At 41.9% G+C, this 15,660-nt stretch overlaps 1 protein-coding gene across 1 annotated transcript in view; it reads left to right on the top strand.

Annotated features, from left to right (window-relative positions):
- The window catches only part of dnah10 (dynein axonemal heavy chain 10), a 110,299-nt gene that overhangs the window by 21,113 nt on the left and 73,526 nt on the right, over positions 1-15,660 (top strand). The window contains exons 15-24 of the mRNA XM_017725210.2: positions 625-776; positions 1,593-1,744; positions 2,844-3,008; positions 6,378-6,585; positions 8,857-9,013; positions 11,764-12,243; positions 12,599-12,757; positions 12,942-13,058; positions 13,525-13,627; positions 15,146-15,324. Of these exons, the coding sequence (XP_017580699.2) occupies positions 625-776; positions 1,593-1,744; positions 2,844-3,008; positions 6,378-6,585; positions 8,857-9,013; positions 11,764-12,243; positions 12,599-12,757; positions 12,942-13,058; positions 13,525-13,627; positions 15,146-15,324 (1,872 nt within the window). The remainder of the gene's footprint in view (positions 1-624; positions 777-1,592; positions 1,745-2,843; positions 3,009-6,377; positions 6,586-8,856; positions 9,014-11,763; positions 12,244-12,598; positions 12,758-12,941; positions 13,059-13,524; positions 13,628-15,145; positions 15,325-15,660) is intronic.

The raw sequence follows: 15,660 nt of genomic DNA, 5'->3' as shown, positions 1-15,660 counted from the left end.
CTCCACAATTATTACAGTCAGACTGTAAAACTACACACACTGCAGATTCATACTGGATTAAAATCACTCCACAATTATTACAGTCAGACTGTAAAACTACACACTGCAGATTCATACTGGATTAAAATCACTCCACAATTATTACAGTCAGACTGTAAAACTACACACTGCAGATTCATACTGGATTAAAATCACTCCACAATTATTACCGTCAGACTGTAAAACTACACACACTGCAGATTCATACTGGATTAAAATCGCTCTACACGCACTGCAGATACTGACATATTTCGAAAATACCTGTTGCCCTTTATCTTTTGTGTAAATTTCATGATGATTGGACCAAAAGAAATGACCCGAAATGACTTGGAAAAATGTCTGGTTCCATTGATTTACATGAAAATAAAGTGTGTTTTTTCCATCTCCTGTAAAGTTACCAATGATTTATCCTATTAACTGAATGAACTGCATAAAGCCTAAGAACCTTATCTGGCCCCCCACTTCAGTTCCTCACTCTGTTAACTACATAACTTACACAACAGTTTCGTAGTACTTAGTCATAACAGACACTGAGTAATGTATGTATCAGATGAGCCTGGTGACCTGGTGTTTGTGGTTTTTCAGGAGCAGGACTTGGAGAGGGGGCTGCGCTTTTTGGTGAACTTTGCCCCGGAGCTGAAGGAGATCATCTCTGAGACCAAGAACCTGGAGCAGCTGGGCTACTCTGTACCTGAACTGGCCCGTAATGTGTCTCTGCAGGAGGACAGGTTCCTCAGGTAGTTCTGGAGCTCTGGCAACTTTTCTTATTCTATAATATGTGAAACTCTCATACACCGATCAGCCACAACACTCTGACCACCTCCTTGTTTCTACGCTCATTGTCCACTTTATCAGCTCCACTTACTGTATAGCTGCACTCTGTAGTTCTACAGTTACAGACTGTAGTCCATCTGTTTCTCTGATACTCTGTTACCCTGTTCTTCAGTGGTCAGGACCCCCATGGTCCCTCACAGAGCAGGTACTGTTTGGGTGGTGGGTCATTCTCAGCACTGCAGTAACACTGACGTGGTGGTGGTGTGTTAGTGTGTGTTGTGCTGGTCTGAGTAGATCAGACACAGCAGTGCTGCTGGAGCTTTTAAACACCTCAGTGTCGCTGCTGGACTGAGAATAGTCCACCAACCAAAAATATCCAGCCCACAGCGTCCAGTGACCACTGATGAAGGACTAGAGGATGACCAGATGAGCTGTCGTCTCTGACTTTACATCTACAAGGTGGGCCAACAAGGTAGGGGTGTCTCATTGAGTGGACAGTGAGTGGACACAGCGTTTAAAGTCTTAATCATACCAGCACAACACACACTAAGACACCACCACCACGTCTGTGTTACTGCAGTGCTGAGATTGACCCACCACCCAAAATGGTACCTGCTCTGTGAGGGTCCAAGGGGGCCCAGACCACTGAAGAACAGGGTAAAAGGGGGCTAACGACAAAAGAGAACGGAGCTGATAAAATGGACAATGAGCATAAAAACAAGGTGGTGGTCATAATGTTATGCCTGATTGGTGTATAAGCCCATTTCTTTTGTGTTTAGATACGTGGATGGACTGAACAATCTAGTGAACCGCTACCATTCCATGATGGACAGTCTGAATGACCCAGAGTTCTTCCTGCTAGCCACACAGGTGCAAGAACTGAGGAGAGTGATGCGCTCTGGATGCAAAAGACTTAACTGGAATTCCTTGGGTATGCTAGATGTTCTGTGCCAGATATGCAGCTTATAGAATGAAGGGTGAAGTTATCGTTCATTTCCCAACGGCAGTTGAAAGAATGACTCTGACTGCTAAGCTGTTTATCACTTTGCTCTACTTGAATCAAATTTATACTACGATGTCGTAGAAAGTAATGCCTCCTGTAATAACTTAGTAGTAACTAAGTAAATTTATATCACATAAAAAATAAAATGTTTTAAAATTAGTAAATTAACATTGTTCACAGTCTCATTTACAAACAAAACACTGATACAACATCAGACCTTCCTAAATCAGCACAACAGTTAATAGTTGCTAAAAGCAGGTTTTTTAATATGGTTATATATTTTTTAATAAAGTTAAGGTATACAAAAAACTGATATTTTGTCAAGTAAAATTATCCTGCATATAGTAAATAAATCCAATATTTCTCCTGGTGAGATTGTTTTAAGCTTAATTTAAGATGGTTGTCCTTATTTGTAGACATTTTTACTTGTTTGAAGTAATTTTATTATGTAAAATTATGTCACGAATTAATATAAAAATAAATAAATGTCTAGAAAATAGGTATATATTCTTATAATAGGTGCATGACCATCTCAAAATGGGTAATATTAGATATTTTGACTTGATTTTAACTTGACAAGATACCATTTTTTGCAGTTTAGAGTTTGCAGTAGCTGAGAACAGATAATTATTAGATAATGTCTTAATAACAACATCAGAATAACAACAGCCGAGTAGTACTTGAGAAATCAATGAGAAGCTGATCTCTGAGAGATCTTGGAGGACCATATAGGGAATGCATGTCCACATCATATAAGCAGGTGGGAGTTTAAAGCTTTGAAAACAATCAAAGCCACCGTATACTGGACTGTAATAAACTGAGAGCAGATACTAAAACTGAAGTAATTTGATCTCCGTTTGTTGTACCAGTTGCGTTTTGTGTTGTATACCCAAGATACAGTGCATCGCAGTAAGCCTGTTGGAATGGGTGCCTTTTCCCATAGTTGGAGTGAGATGATTTCTGTCTGGAAGTAGTTCTAAGCTGGAAAAGATTAGACGTTACATGTTTGTTTGCTTCCGTCCTGCAGGTATTTCAGAATTTATCAACCGAAGCGACCAGGCTGCCTCAAAGTTTGAGTCCTTGGTGAACCAGATTAAGAAGAACGAAAATGACATAGACGCCAAGCTTCAGTCCATGGAATCAGCGAACCTTTTCAAATTCCCAGCTCCAGACAAAGCAGGAGAGCTACCAGGTAATGACCAGTATGTGGCTTACGCTGTTAAAAATGGGAGGTCAGCTCAACTCAAAATGATATAGTAACTGATTACATGGCTTTTCCTGAGTTGACTCAACTTGAGGACACACAACTCAAATTTCTTAGTTTATTCAAAAGTTCAATTTTTTTTAGTTCTGCTTCTGGAGTAAATAAAATGAGCTTGTTTTTTTTTTTTACACTCAACTTCCCCACCAGCCATGACCCTTTCCACCGCCCAATCCTGCTAAACATTTGTCCTCTGGGGTATGTACTTATGGATGGCTATGGCATCGCTAGGGCTCAAACTCACAACCTCCCATTGGGGTAACGGCTTAGTCCACTGCACCACTCAGTAACACAAGAAGCAATTCAGATTTTGTTTCTACAAATGTTTAAAACATCGGAGAAAATATGAGTTGTTTTACCTTTAAAGCATGGTGTCGTCTCATGTGGTGCACCTGTCTAATAATTCATCCCAACATCAGGAGATTTTGAGTTTGAATCCCAGTAATACCACAGCTGTCCATATCTGGAAGCCCAATAGAGAAGATATGCCAGATGGGACTGTGTGATAGAGGCAGCCCCAGCTACTTATCTCACTGAGATGCAGACCTACAAACAGTGGCTGGGAGAAATTTTGACTCAGCTAAGAAGTCTGAGTTGTGTGACCTCTGGTGTCTTCAAGTTGAGTCAACTCAAGAAAAGCCATGTAATCAATTACTATTTTATTTTATGTGAGCAGAGTATTATTTTTTTACGGTGTAGAGCTGATCAGCCAGAAAAAAGCAGAGAGTGCGTTTACATGCACTCAATAACTCATATAACAGAAAATCTACACTGACCGTCTTTCTCTCAAACCTACTGGTAACTAGCAAAGACACTTTCTCTAGACAGACAAAGCTCTTCTTGTAAGTCGCTCTGGATAAGAGCGTCTGCTAAACGCTGTAAATGTAAATGTAAAATCAGATTTTGTCAGTAATCCGATCAAAACGTTTACATGCACTTTAGTAATCGGATAATGGGAAATGTTACATGAGTCAGGTGATATTTGGATTTTTGCTTTGCAGCCAGCCAATAAATTCACAGAGGAAGACGGGATGTAAAACTCAAACTTCATGCCGTGGCTTTTTTTTTTTGCACCGCTTTACCTGAAAATATGAACTTACATCGTGTAGTAGATGAATAATGTTCAAATCTTTCGTTTTACGTTTTATTTCAGTGCCGCTCCAACAGTGTTTTGCTGCGTCTCGCGACATCCACCATCTGTTCTCGCGCCTGCGCAGACTGAGAAATCTGATTACTGAGTTAAAACACTTGATCACATTTCTAGATCTGAGTACAGTGTTTACATGACCATATGAATAATCAGATAACTGCAGACATTTGATTATGAGCGGATTATTGAGTGCATGTATATGTACTCAGTGTTGGACACCTGAACATCTCATCCAGGCTTCCATTCCTCACTCGTATACCTTCAGAATAAGCCGTTTATATTTCTTTTAATTACTGAATAATAAGTCTTAGGATGGAATAAGTCAGGGATTTAAAGGGCTTAAGAATCAGAGTGAAGATAGATTAATCAACTGAATATTTTGAAGTGAAAAAAAAGAAATATATATGAGTTTTCTCTGCAGGGTTGCCAGGCTCTCCCTTAGAGACAGGGTGAGAAGCTCGGCGATTCAGGAGAGGCTCGAAGTAGAGCCTCCACGTTGAGATAAGCCAGTTGAGGTGGTTTGGGCATCTGGTAAGAATTGCCTCTGGACGCCTCCCTAGGGAGGTGTTCCAGACATGTCCAACGGGGAGGAGACCCTGGGGAAGACCCAGGACACGTTGGAGGGATTATAGCTCTCGACTGTCTTGGGAACGCCTCTGTATCCCTCCGGAAGAGCTGGAGGAGGCCTGGGCCTCTTTGCTTAGGCTGCTGCCCAGGCGACCCAGACTCAGATAAGCGGATGGAGATGGATATGGATATATATATATATATATATATATATATATATATATATATATATATATATATACCTTGTATGCCCATTTTTGTCATTTTTCAGTTTTTGACATAATTTAAAAATACTTGTGGTGCTATATATTGTTTGTAAATTTTATGATGAAAGGACCAACAGAAATTACCCAGATTTGCTTGGAAAAAAGTCTAGTTCCATTGACTTCCATTAAAAGTAGAGTATATTTTTTGCTTCTCCTGTAAAGTTACCATTTTGGAGATATGAGGTTTTGATCTGACAACAGTTTTATATATATATTTATATATATATATATATATATATATATATATATATATATATATATAAACTGTCCATCCATCCATCCATCATCTTCCGCTTCTCCGGGGTTCGGGTCGCGGGGGCAGCATCCTGAGCAATGAAGCCCAGACCTCCCTTTCCCCAGCCACTTCCACTAGCTCTCCAAAGGGGATTCCGAGGCGCTCCCAGGACAGCTGGGCAATATAGTCACGCCAGCGTGTCCTGGGTCTTCCCCGGGGTCTCCTCCCCGGTGGACTTGCCTGTGACACCTCCCAAGGGAGGCGTCCAGGAGGCATCCTAACAAGATGCCCGAACCACCTCAACTGGCTCCTCTGGACGTGAAGAAGCAGCGGCTCTACTCCGAGTCCCTCCTGGATGACCGAACTTCTCACCCTATCTCTAAGGGAGAGTCCAGCCACCCTGCGGAGGAAACTCATTTCGGCCGCTTGTATTCGCGATCTTATTCTTTCGGTCATTACCCAAAGCTCATGACCATAGGTGAGGGTGGGAACATAGATCGACCGGTAAATCGAGAGCCTTGCCTTATAGCTCAGCTCTTTCTTTACCACAACAGACCGGTAAAGAGCCCGCATCACTGCTGACCCAGCACCAATCCACCTGTCAATCTCCCGCTCCCTTGTACCATCACTCGTGAACAAGACCCCGAGATACTTAAACTCCTCCACTTGAGGCAAGAGCTCATCCCCGACCCAGAGAGGGCTCTCCACCCTTTCCCGCGTGAGAACCACTGCTACAGCCTAAATTATCACATGGATTCATTCAGTTCGTTTAGCAGAACTTAATTTCATAAAGGATTAATTAGATAAAACAAGTATTGGATGATAAACATTGGACATACTCAACGAGAGCTGTAGAAATCATTAAACTAACACACTCACGCAGATGACAGTGTATTGTTTACATATATTTATTCTAATCATACTTTTTTTTAACAAATAAATGCCTAACAGCCTCCGATCACAGATATTTTAACACAGAACGTATAATTAACATGTCAGGTTAATGTATATATCATTAACATGATGCGCCCCAGCATTCTTACGTCCTAATATGAAGCGCATGAATTTGTCTCCTGCTGCAGGAGTGAAGGAGTTCTTTGAGCTGATTGAGAGGGAGAGGGCAAAAGACGTGAACCTTCTGAGCAGGAAGTACACAGCCATCGGTCCACTCCTTACCAAGATGGAGAGCCTCATCATGCAGACGAGCAGCGGCAAGGCCAAGCGCATGGCCCAGTACTACGCTTACTGGGAGTGCAAAGTCTATGACTCGCTCAGCAAGATGGTCCTGAAGTAAGACCTGCTGCTTTTACCGATCAGCTAAAGCTGGGCTTTATTCCTTTAAACCTTCTCCACTTGGCAAAAATAACCGTTTTTTGCAATTTTCGCAATGTTACACCTACACAAGCAGTTCAACTGAACAGCTGCCAGTTGCCGTCTCTGTATAACAGTATGGTTAAATGGGTTAAAAATGCAATCAGCCCAGTATAGTCATCAGTAGAGTAACATATTTGTAGCAGTTATTGGCTTCTGAGTTGCCTCAAGACTACCTGACAACATTCATATTCTGGGTTGAAATCCTTTAAGCCTTTTTTACAGTGGTTGTAATTCACTGTTAAAATTGAGAGGTCAGCTCAACTCAAAATGATGTAGCTACTGATTACATGGCTTTTCTTGAGTTGACTCAACTTGAGGATGTAAGGATTCCAGCACAGTCAGACGCTTGCAGATTACTGTTATCAAAAGGGCTTTTACTGATATAAACATCCAAGTCGTAGTCACAAAAACAGGCTGAGTTCAATTCCAAAAACCAGAGAAAGCAGTAAACACATCCAAAGAGCATGGCAGGAAGAGCATAAACTTAAAACGAACAGCAGTAGGTCATACACGGAAAAATTGCTCAGTAAATCAACTCAAAGTGAATCAATACTTCGCAACGTCTCTAAGCTATAGCCCGGGCTATATACTACTTCAAGTGCATCACACAGGTGATGCTCATCAATATTCCGGAGACATGGAGCGCAGATAGGGGCATTGTGTCACCTGTGATGTCACGTGGTTGAGTCCATTTGGACAAGGAATTCTGGAGGCTGCGTGACAGACAACACCAGAGTTCTGTATCTCAGTTTGGTGAACAGAGTGAACTTTTATACTCAACTTCCCTACTAGCAAGGACACATTGGACTTTTTTTTTCCTCTTGGGTCCACACTTACGGATGGCTGTGGCATCGCTAGGGCTCAAACTCATAGCTTGCTGTAGGGGTCAACGCTCAGTCCACTGCACCACTCAGGAACACATGAAGCAGCTCAGATTTTGTGTCTACAAATGTTTAAAACACTGGAGAAAATATGAGTTGTTTTCCCTTTAAAGCCTGGCGTCATCTGTAACGCGGAGCGAAGATGCGGACGCATACGCTGAGATTTATCAGGGGCAAATCCAGGGTCATAGTCAAAACGGTCCAGGTGCACATAGCCAACACGGATAGATAGGGGTTCAGACATGACACAAACCAGAATAGGACTAAGAACAAACAGAGTTCAGCGAAGCAAACATCAAACAAAGACCGGCGAACTCAAGGGGCAAACACAGGGCTTAAATACACAGGGCTTAAAATGAGGGTCAGGTGAAAACAATCAGGGCGGAGTTACAAAACCAAAACAAACACATGGAGTGGGAGGAGCCAATCGTGACATTGTCTCATGTGGTGCAACTGTCTAATAATTCATCCCAACATCTGGAGGTTGTGAGTTTGAATCCCAGCAACGCCACAGCTGCCCATGTCCAGAAGCCCAAGAAGAAAATATGCCTGATGGGACTGTGTGACAGAAGGAGCGCCAGCTAGTGGAGAAACTGAGTTATAAAAGCATGAATTCAGTTTTGTTTATCTAAGCAAGATGCAGAACTAGAAACAGTAGCTGGGAGAGTTTTTGACTCAACCTCTGGTCACACAACTGGTCAAGTCTGTCTGGACAAGTTGAGTCAACTCAAGGAAAGCCATGAAATCCGTTACTATGTTATTTTAAGTTAAGCTGACCTCTTATTTTTAACAGTGTGCCTGTTCTGGAGGCTAAACATGCAACTGTGCGTTTTTTTTCTTCAGTAATGTTGATGGAGTATATTTTGGTGGGAATGTGTATGATTATAAAAGCAGAAGCAGATTTTTTACTTAATTTCTGACGTCAAGAAAATTGCAGTTGTTTCCACAAGTTTTCGTGGGCTCAGTCGTTTTTCCTTCATTGCTCACCAACAGCTCAACACAGAGGCACAACATTTCCCACAGAGCGACAACATTGTCCTAGTTAATCCGATCACAGGCCTATGCGATAAATATGTTATTTGATTATATCAGTTAAAAATGTCTGATACTATTTCTATTCTGAATGGCCACTAGAGGGCCTGAAGAAAGGGGCTGCTCTTGCTCATACTTGCAAACTTAACCACTGAAAGCTGAATTTTTATCGCCACATCAGTGTAAAAAGCAGCCATTAGCAGCAAAGAATGCCACAGAGCTTCATACCGAAGACTGTTATGTAACGTGATGGACTGTGAATTTTCTATGACAGGAACCTACAGTTGTTCAACACCGCTCTGATGGGATCCACCCCTCTGTTCCAAATTGAGACCATCCTTTCAGCTCCGGAGATCGTGCTGCACCCCAAAAGTAACGAGGTGTACAAGCTCGTAATGCAGAGCGTTCGGGACTGCGTGGAGAGCACCAAGGTGGGCAGAATATAGAAACTGCATTTTAATATTTGTGAATTAAATGAACTGTTTCTGTGAAAAAACAACCAGGTGTCCTCAAACATGACTGTTCTGACTTGTCCGTGCTGAATGAGCTTAATGTGGAAATGGAGATGAGAACCTTTTAAACATCATTTATAGCTGTTGCTGGAAAATCAAGAGAGCGTAATTGGCCTTGCCCTCTCTGGATGGTCCTCCCTCCCTCTCTGCCATCATTTAGTGCAACGGTAGGCAACATGAGTGTCTGTCAGCTGACATACCAGAATTGGCATTCTCCTTCAAGTGTGCTGAGCTGTTCAACGAGGTTGTGTTAGTGGTAGTTTAAAGATTTAGTGGAGCTTCACACATTTCTGAGGAAGCACAATCTAGCCTTCACCCTCCCAACTGGTGACATGATGTGACTGGGGAAACCTGCCTAGATTTAGGAATTAGCCTTGACTTACTTGAGGAGACAAAGTAGGTTAAAAATACTACTAATATATATATATATATATATATATATATATATATATATATGATCAGGCAGAACATTCTGACCACCTCCTTGTTTCTACGCTCACTGTCCAGTTTATCAGCTCCACTTACTGTATAGCTGCACTCTGTAGTTCTACAGTTACAGACTGTAGTCCATCTGTTTCTCTGATACTCTGTTACCAGAGTGGTCAGGACCCCCATGGACCCTCACAGAGCAGGTACTATCATTCTCAGCTCTGCAGTAACACTGACATGGTGGTGGTGTGTTAGTGTGTGTTGTGCTGGTGTGAGTGGATCAGACACAGCAGCGCTGCTGGAGTTTTTAAACAGTGTCCACTGTTGTGTTGGTCATTCTCTGATCCATCATCAGTGGTCACAGGACGCTGTGTGTGTTACTGTAGTGCTGAGAATGATCCACCACCCAAATAGTCAAACAGTCTGTAACTGTAGAACTGCAAAGTGGTCCTATATAGTAAGTGGAGCTGATAAAATGGACAGTCAGGTGGTCATCATGTTATGACTTTAATATATGATAAGTAAATGTCCTACATGTTGGATCATGGGCACATGGCAAAATTGCCCCCAAAAACTACAAAAAATATTATTTTTTTTTATTATTAATTTTTATTGAAATTTCTTAAACAATACAAAAACACAAACAATACAACATGAATGTGGACATAAACATAAACAGAGGTCAAGTAGGGCAGCAGCAAAGGAACAGACCCACGTCCGCCAGTACCTCGATCCTTTTTCTTTCTGCCGTCTCAGAGAGAATGTCATAATTTCCATCCGGTGTAGATAATTGACAGTCTCTATGAAGAGGTCCGTAGTGTGGGAGGGGTTCTTTTCAGCCAGCACTTTGTAATCGCTTTTTTCCCAGCTGCTGAAAGTACCTTTAGCAGGTCAGCATCACACTTATTTACAGATTTTGGAATAATACCAAGGTACAACATGACAAAGGAGGAGTCAAGCACCAAATCTAAGGTTTCTGAAATTATCTCTCTTACCCCCTTCCAGTAAATGTGGGCATGGTCTGCTGGCCCCACACCACATTCTCGCCGGCATTCACAAACCGAACCCTTTTATTTGGACTTTTGTTTGGGCGTTATGAAAAAAACGGATTTGATTCATCCAGCAGAAGTCCCTCCACACGAGAGAATTAGTAGAACTGGATTGGGTCTTCCAGGCATTTATCCATGTCTCCTCTGATAGAGATATGCCGAGTTCTTTCTCCCATCGTTGTTTTATATAATCAGTTGAATTGTTATTCAGAGATCTTAGGGCTGAATACAGTCGTCCTATAAGGCCTTTACTACTTCCTGAGTCATATGCAGATATAAATATTTGAATAAACAGTGAAGGTTCTTCTATGTTTGAACTTTTAACCACTTTAAAAAATATTCATTTTTTTTTGACATACCCCATGTGTACAAATCATTTTCCTCGTAAAGCTCAAAAATGCCTCAATGAGTCAAACCTTGGGGGCAAAAACTGTAAAGGTAGCACTTTATTTTGTGAGTCTGCTTGCAAGCTTTGTAGATGCTCACCTTGTCTTTAATGTGCATTCAACCTAATATTTTTAAATGCAACAAAACCTCAAATTGAATGCAATAGATTCTGTTAAATCCAACCCATAACCCTTAACAAAATCCTAAACCTAACCTTAATGCTGCGGATAATCAGCTGGGTTTCAGATAATAATGGTTTATTAATCATTTCAGCATCTTTAGATAATCTCTAGAGGACGGTCTGACCACAATGTTCATTTCTCATACTGTATTACATCTACAGGGAGATTCATTTGAATGAGGCCCTGAATATTCTGTTGTAACTCCCGTTTGACCATACCCCAAAGGAAGAGGTCTGGTGGTGTCAGATCTGGCGACCATGGCGGCCAAAACCGCTTTGAAATTACGGAGGGGTACGGGGGTCTGCACGGCTGTCCAGCACCTACCTCAATGCTACGATGCAGGGGCATCCCAGCTTGTTTGGAGCTCCATGTACTGAGGAGCACATTGCATGTTGTTTTGATCAGATTGCATCGTCCTAGAGAGAGTTGTTACAGAATATCCGGGGCCTCTTTCGAGTGAATCTCCCTGTAGTATAAAACATTTAGGTGTGTACTGCATAACATGTGTCCATTGTTTCAAGTGTTCATTGTGATATATTGTATTGTACACTGGCACCGATGTGATGGTTAAATGTTTATTATCTTAAACCTATAGCTTCGCTCTCTCACCCTGCTTCTGTAGCGGTTTGTTCGCTGGATGCACGGCACCTGTATCGAGTGTCCACCGCAACGCATCGACGGGGAGGACGAGCCACTCATCTTCAGCTTCTACAGCGAGGTGTCCCAGCAGCCGCAGGTAAATGAGCATGCCATGGCCATATCCCAGAGTGCCCAGAGGCTCCTCAGCTCGGTGGGACGCTACCTGAACCACTGGAAACGCTTTCGGCCCCTCTGGAAGCTGAACAAAGCCATCATGATGGAGAAGTTTGCAGCTAAGAAGCCCTCATGCGTGATGTACGATGAGAAGCTACAGTTCTATGCCCGCGTCAGCCAAGAGGTGGCGCAGCAGCCGTTGATGAAGGATGAGCACATCATCAGGCTGAACCTGGAGCCTCTGGCACGCACTGTGCAGGAGAATGCCCAAGCCTGGGTCACCTCTCTGGGCAGGCTGCTGAACGACTCAGCCCGGGAGGACCTGTACGCCCTCCGCAGTCAGCTACAGGTGATTTGAACATACATGTCAGGAACTGTGAGCAATTCAGTTGACTGTACTGTGCATGTGTGTCTTAAAAGTCTCATGATTCACAGAATATACAGCTGGTAGTTAACAATGCAGTGTGCACACAAGAAATAGGTGCTCAACACACAAGTGTTCAGTTTTTCTGTTATGTTTATCAGGGTCCTGCCGATATGAACATTTTTGACAGTATTGGCTGATATTATTTACAATATATAGTTTATATGTTATGCTCCACTCTTTAAACAGTGCTTTACTGGCTTTTATGACTGTCAGTTCTTAGTTGTCACACTTCATAAACTCAAACAAAATTTCTCTCCGTTGTTATCATTGTAAACAGCAACTGTCAGAGAATCTAAAGAGGACTCCGAACACGCTGGAAGACCTCAAGTTTGTCCTCGGCACCATCTCAAACATCCGAAACATGTCTCTGACAGTAGAGATGAGGTTCGTGGACATCCAGGAGCGATACAGGACTCTCAGCATGTACAACATACAAGTGAGCTCACCACTATTCTCCTATACACAGTTGACAATTTATGAAATTTAATGCAGACAACAATGACGCTGCCCAATTTGACGGTCATCCGCTGTCGTAGTGGAATTATTGCATAGTGACTTTGGTTTCCACAGTTAAGGCATTAATGCAGATTTATTTCTGGTGGTCGCCATGTGTTGTACAGGCTGCAGAGGAGGAGCTGCAGCTGGTCTCCCACATTGAGGAAGTGTGGAGCGATCTCTTTGCTGAGTCCAGGCAGGTGGACCGCAGTCTGGGCAGAGTTAAAAAGACTTTCACTGAGGTGAGCTTCTCAAACAGCTGCTGAGTAACCTCCGCATTTAACCCATCCATGAAGTGAAACACCACATACACACTAGTGAATACACACACACCTGGGGGCAGTGAGCACACTTGCCCGGAGCGGTGGGCAGCCCTATCCACGCCGCCCGGGGAGCAATTGGGAGTTAGGTGTCTTGCTCAAGGACACCTCAGTCATGGACTGTCAGTGCTGGGGATTGAACCGGCGGCCTTCTGGTCACAGGGCCAGTTCCCTAACCCCCACGACTGCCCCCAATAGTAATAATGGTATATTATTATATAGTAATAATAACCTATAATAAACTAATTTAAACCATTAACCCATTATGAGGGCCATCTTATTATAAAGTGGTGCTTAAATATGGGAGATGACTGGAATCATGTCCCTTGCATTGCGCCTCAGTTTAATATTGTACTGCAGTCAGTCTTGTCTTTGTTGTCTCTCTCAGATCACTAAGGAGCAGATAGAGCAGTACAAGCAGGAACTAGCTATCTTCGCTGAGAGCTTCAACATGCATGGCCCAGGAGCAGCTGGAGACAACTTGGAGAAAGGTACACATAGTAGTGCTGGTCCAGAGGTGCATTCCCTGAAATTATGACCATAAAAGTGTTTATTTTTTGCCCCTGAGGTCTTCCATATGTACCACTGTAATGCATGTAGATGTTCTGTGTCTGATATAATCATTCTTAACAAATAAATAGGGCTGCACATTTAGCTGCGAAGATTTTCCAACTTTTTGCTGGAGCAGAAGGCTTTTCACCAGCTTTGTCAGCTTTAACTCTCTCTTCTCAGCTTTGAGGAAAACACTATTGATGCCAAAAGTATCAGAATCACTTTATTTTGCCCAGTGTGTTACACATAAAAAGAATTTGTCTTGATGAATACACACCTCTATGACATGTAACATACTGAACAGACCAAACAAGCACCCAGACTAGTAATAAATATTTAACTAGGGCATAAAAAACATAAAAATACAGTAAACAGGACAGAATAGTAATAAAGGCAGATGTGAAAACAACTAAAATGATGTGTCAATATCTGTGCATATTGCTTCTGTCCAGAAAAACAAACAAGGATCTGCGTTTTTTGCGATTTTTCATTTTCTACATTACCTGAGCTCAGCAAATTTCATGAATAATGGACCAGGAGAAATACTCCAAAATTGCTTGTGATAAAATATCTTCAAATTTACTTAATTTTTAAAAGTAGAGAAGGTTTTTCTTTTCTTTGGACAGTGACGATATGCAGATATGGATATCTATACATATCGCTGTTGTCAGAAGAAAACCTCCTATCTCCATTTTTGACGTTTTCCAGTTTTTGACATAATATGAAAGTATATGTTGCCCTTTACACTGTGTGTAATTTTTTCAATTTCATGATGAATGGACTAAAAGAAATGACCCAATGTTCCTTTGACTCACATTGAAAGTGAAGTAGGTTTTAACCTTCTACTGTAAAGCTACCATCCTGGAGATACGAGGTTTTCTTCAGCGATATGCAGTTGTGAGTAAACATATATCTGTTATATACAAAATACTACAGAACGAGATGGACATCTGCAAAAATTAACAATTACTACTTCAAAGCATCCATGGAATAATTTATTAGTTATATCATCAGAATAGAATATTAACGTATATTAAAGTGCTGATCCACTTTCATCATCTGGTTCACTGGGTTTGCAAGTTCTTTTTCTTGATGTTGTAAAGACAGCTGCTCTGGTTGGTTGTTGTTTTAAAATGTTTGTGGTGATGTTTGAAGTTCTGCTCAGTGTGGGTTTTAATAGCTTATAAATAAATGACTGTATTTAAATGTATTTCTTTTCATTTTGCTCGGGTATCGAAGTGGTACCAGGAACTTCAGTGGTGAAGTTTGGTATCATGACGCCTCAAATATATGTGGAACCTTAGTTACTTAGCTCAAAGAAGCTTGTGCTGATGGTCTTGACTTGCAGAAACATGTATAAGCGTGTTCCCTGTGGAGGATGTGTTAACTTACTTTAACTTTTGATTATGACTGTACATTAATCCTCAAAATGTGCCATGACTTCCATTTTTCACCAGGACTGACTGTCATGGGCACCTACGAGACAGAGCTGGCTAAAATAGAGGCTTCCCGTCAGGAGCTGGCCAACGCTGAGAAGCTGTTTGACCTTCCAATCACTATGTATCCAGAACTGCTCAACGTGCAGAGGGACATGAGAGGCCTGAGGCAGATTTACGAGATCTACAAAGCACACAAGGTTCGACTCAGTCCAGAGGCAGACTAGCTGTAGACTTTCAGTGGAGTCGCACTATTTAAATAGTGTTAGTAGCTCAGGATTAGCCTTATGCTGGTCCTCCATCCATCGTGTACCATGCTATACACACTGTGTCTGCATTACAGCAGCCGCGGGTCCAGGCACTTTATTTCTGTGAGTTCAGCAACTTTTCTTAATACTGGCAACATGGAGTTATGGAGTTTTTGCCATTTGTAATTATGTTTTATGTCTATAATTCAGGTCATAACTGCTGCCTCATCAAACACCTGTTGCAGCTTAAACCAGCGAACCAGCAAAGGCTTATTTTTCTAAAAGATC

Source organism: Pygocentrus nattereri, chromosome 20 (genome assembly GCF_015220715.1).
Source record: "Pygocentrus nattereri isolate fPygNat1 chromosome 20, fPygNat1.pri, whole genome shotgun sequence".
In the NCBI taxonomy this organism is placed as follows: Eukaryota; Metazoa; Chordata; class Actinopteri; order Characiformes; family Serrasalmidae; genus Pygocentrus; species Pygocentrus nattereri.
The sequence above is the reverse complement of the archived record's forward strand: the minus strand, read 5'-3'. Positions and strand labels throughout refer to the sequence as shown.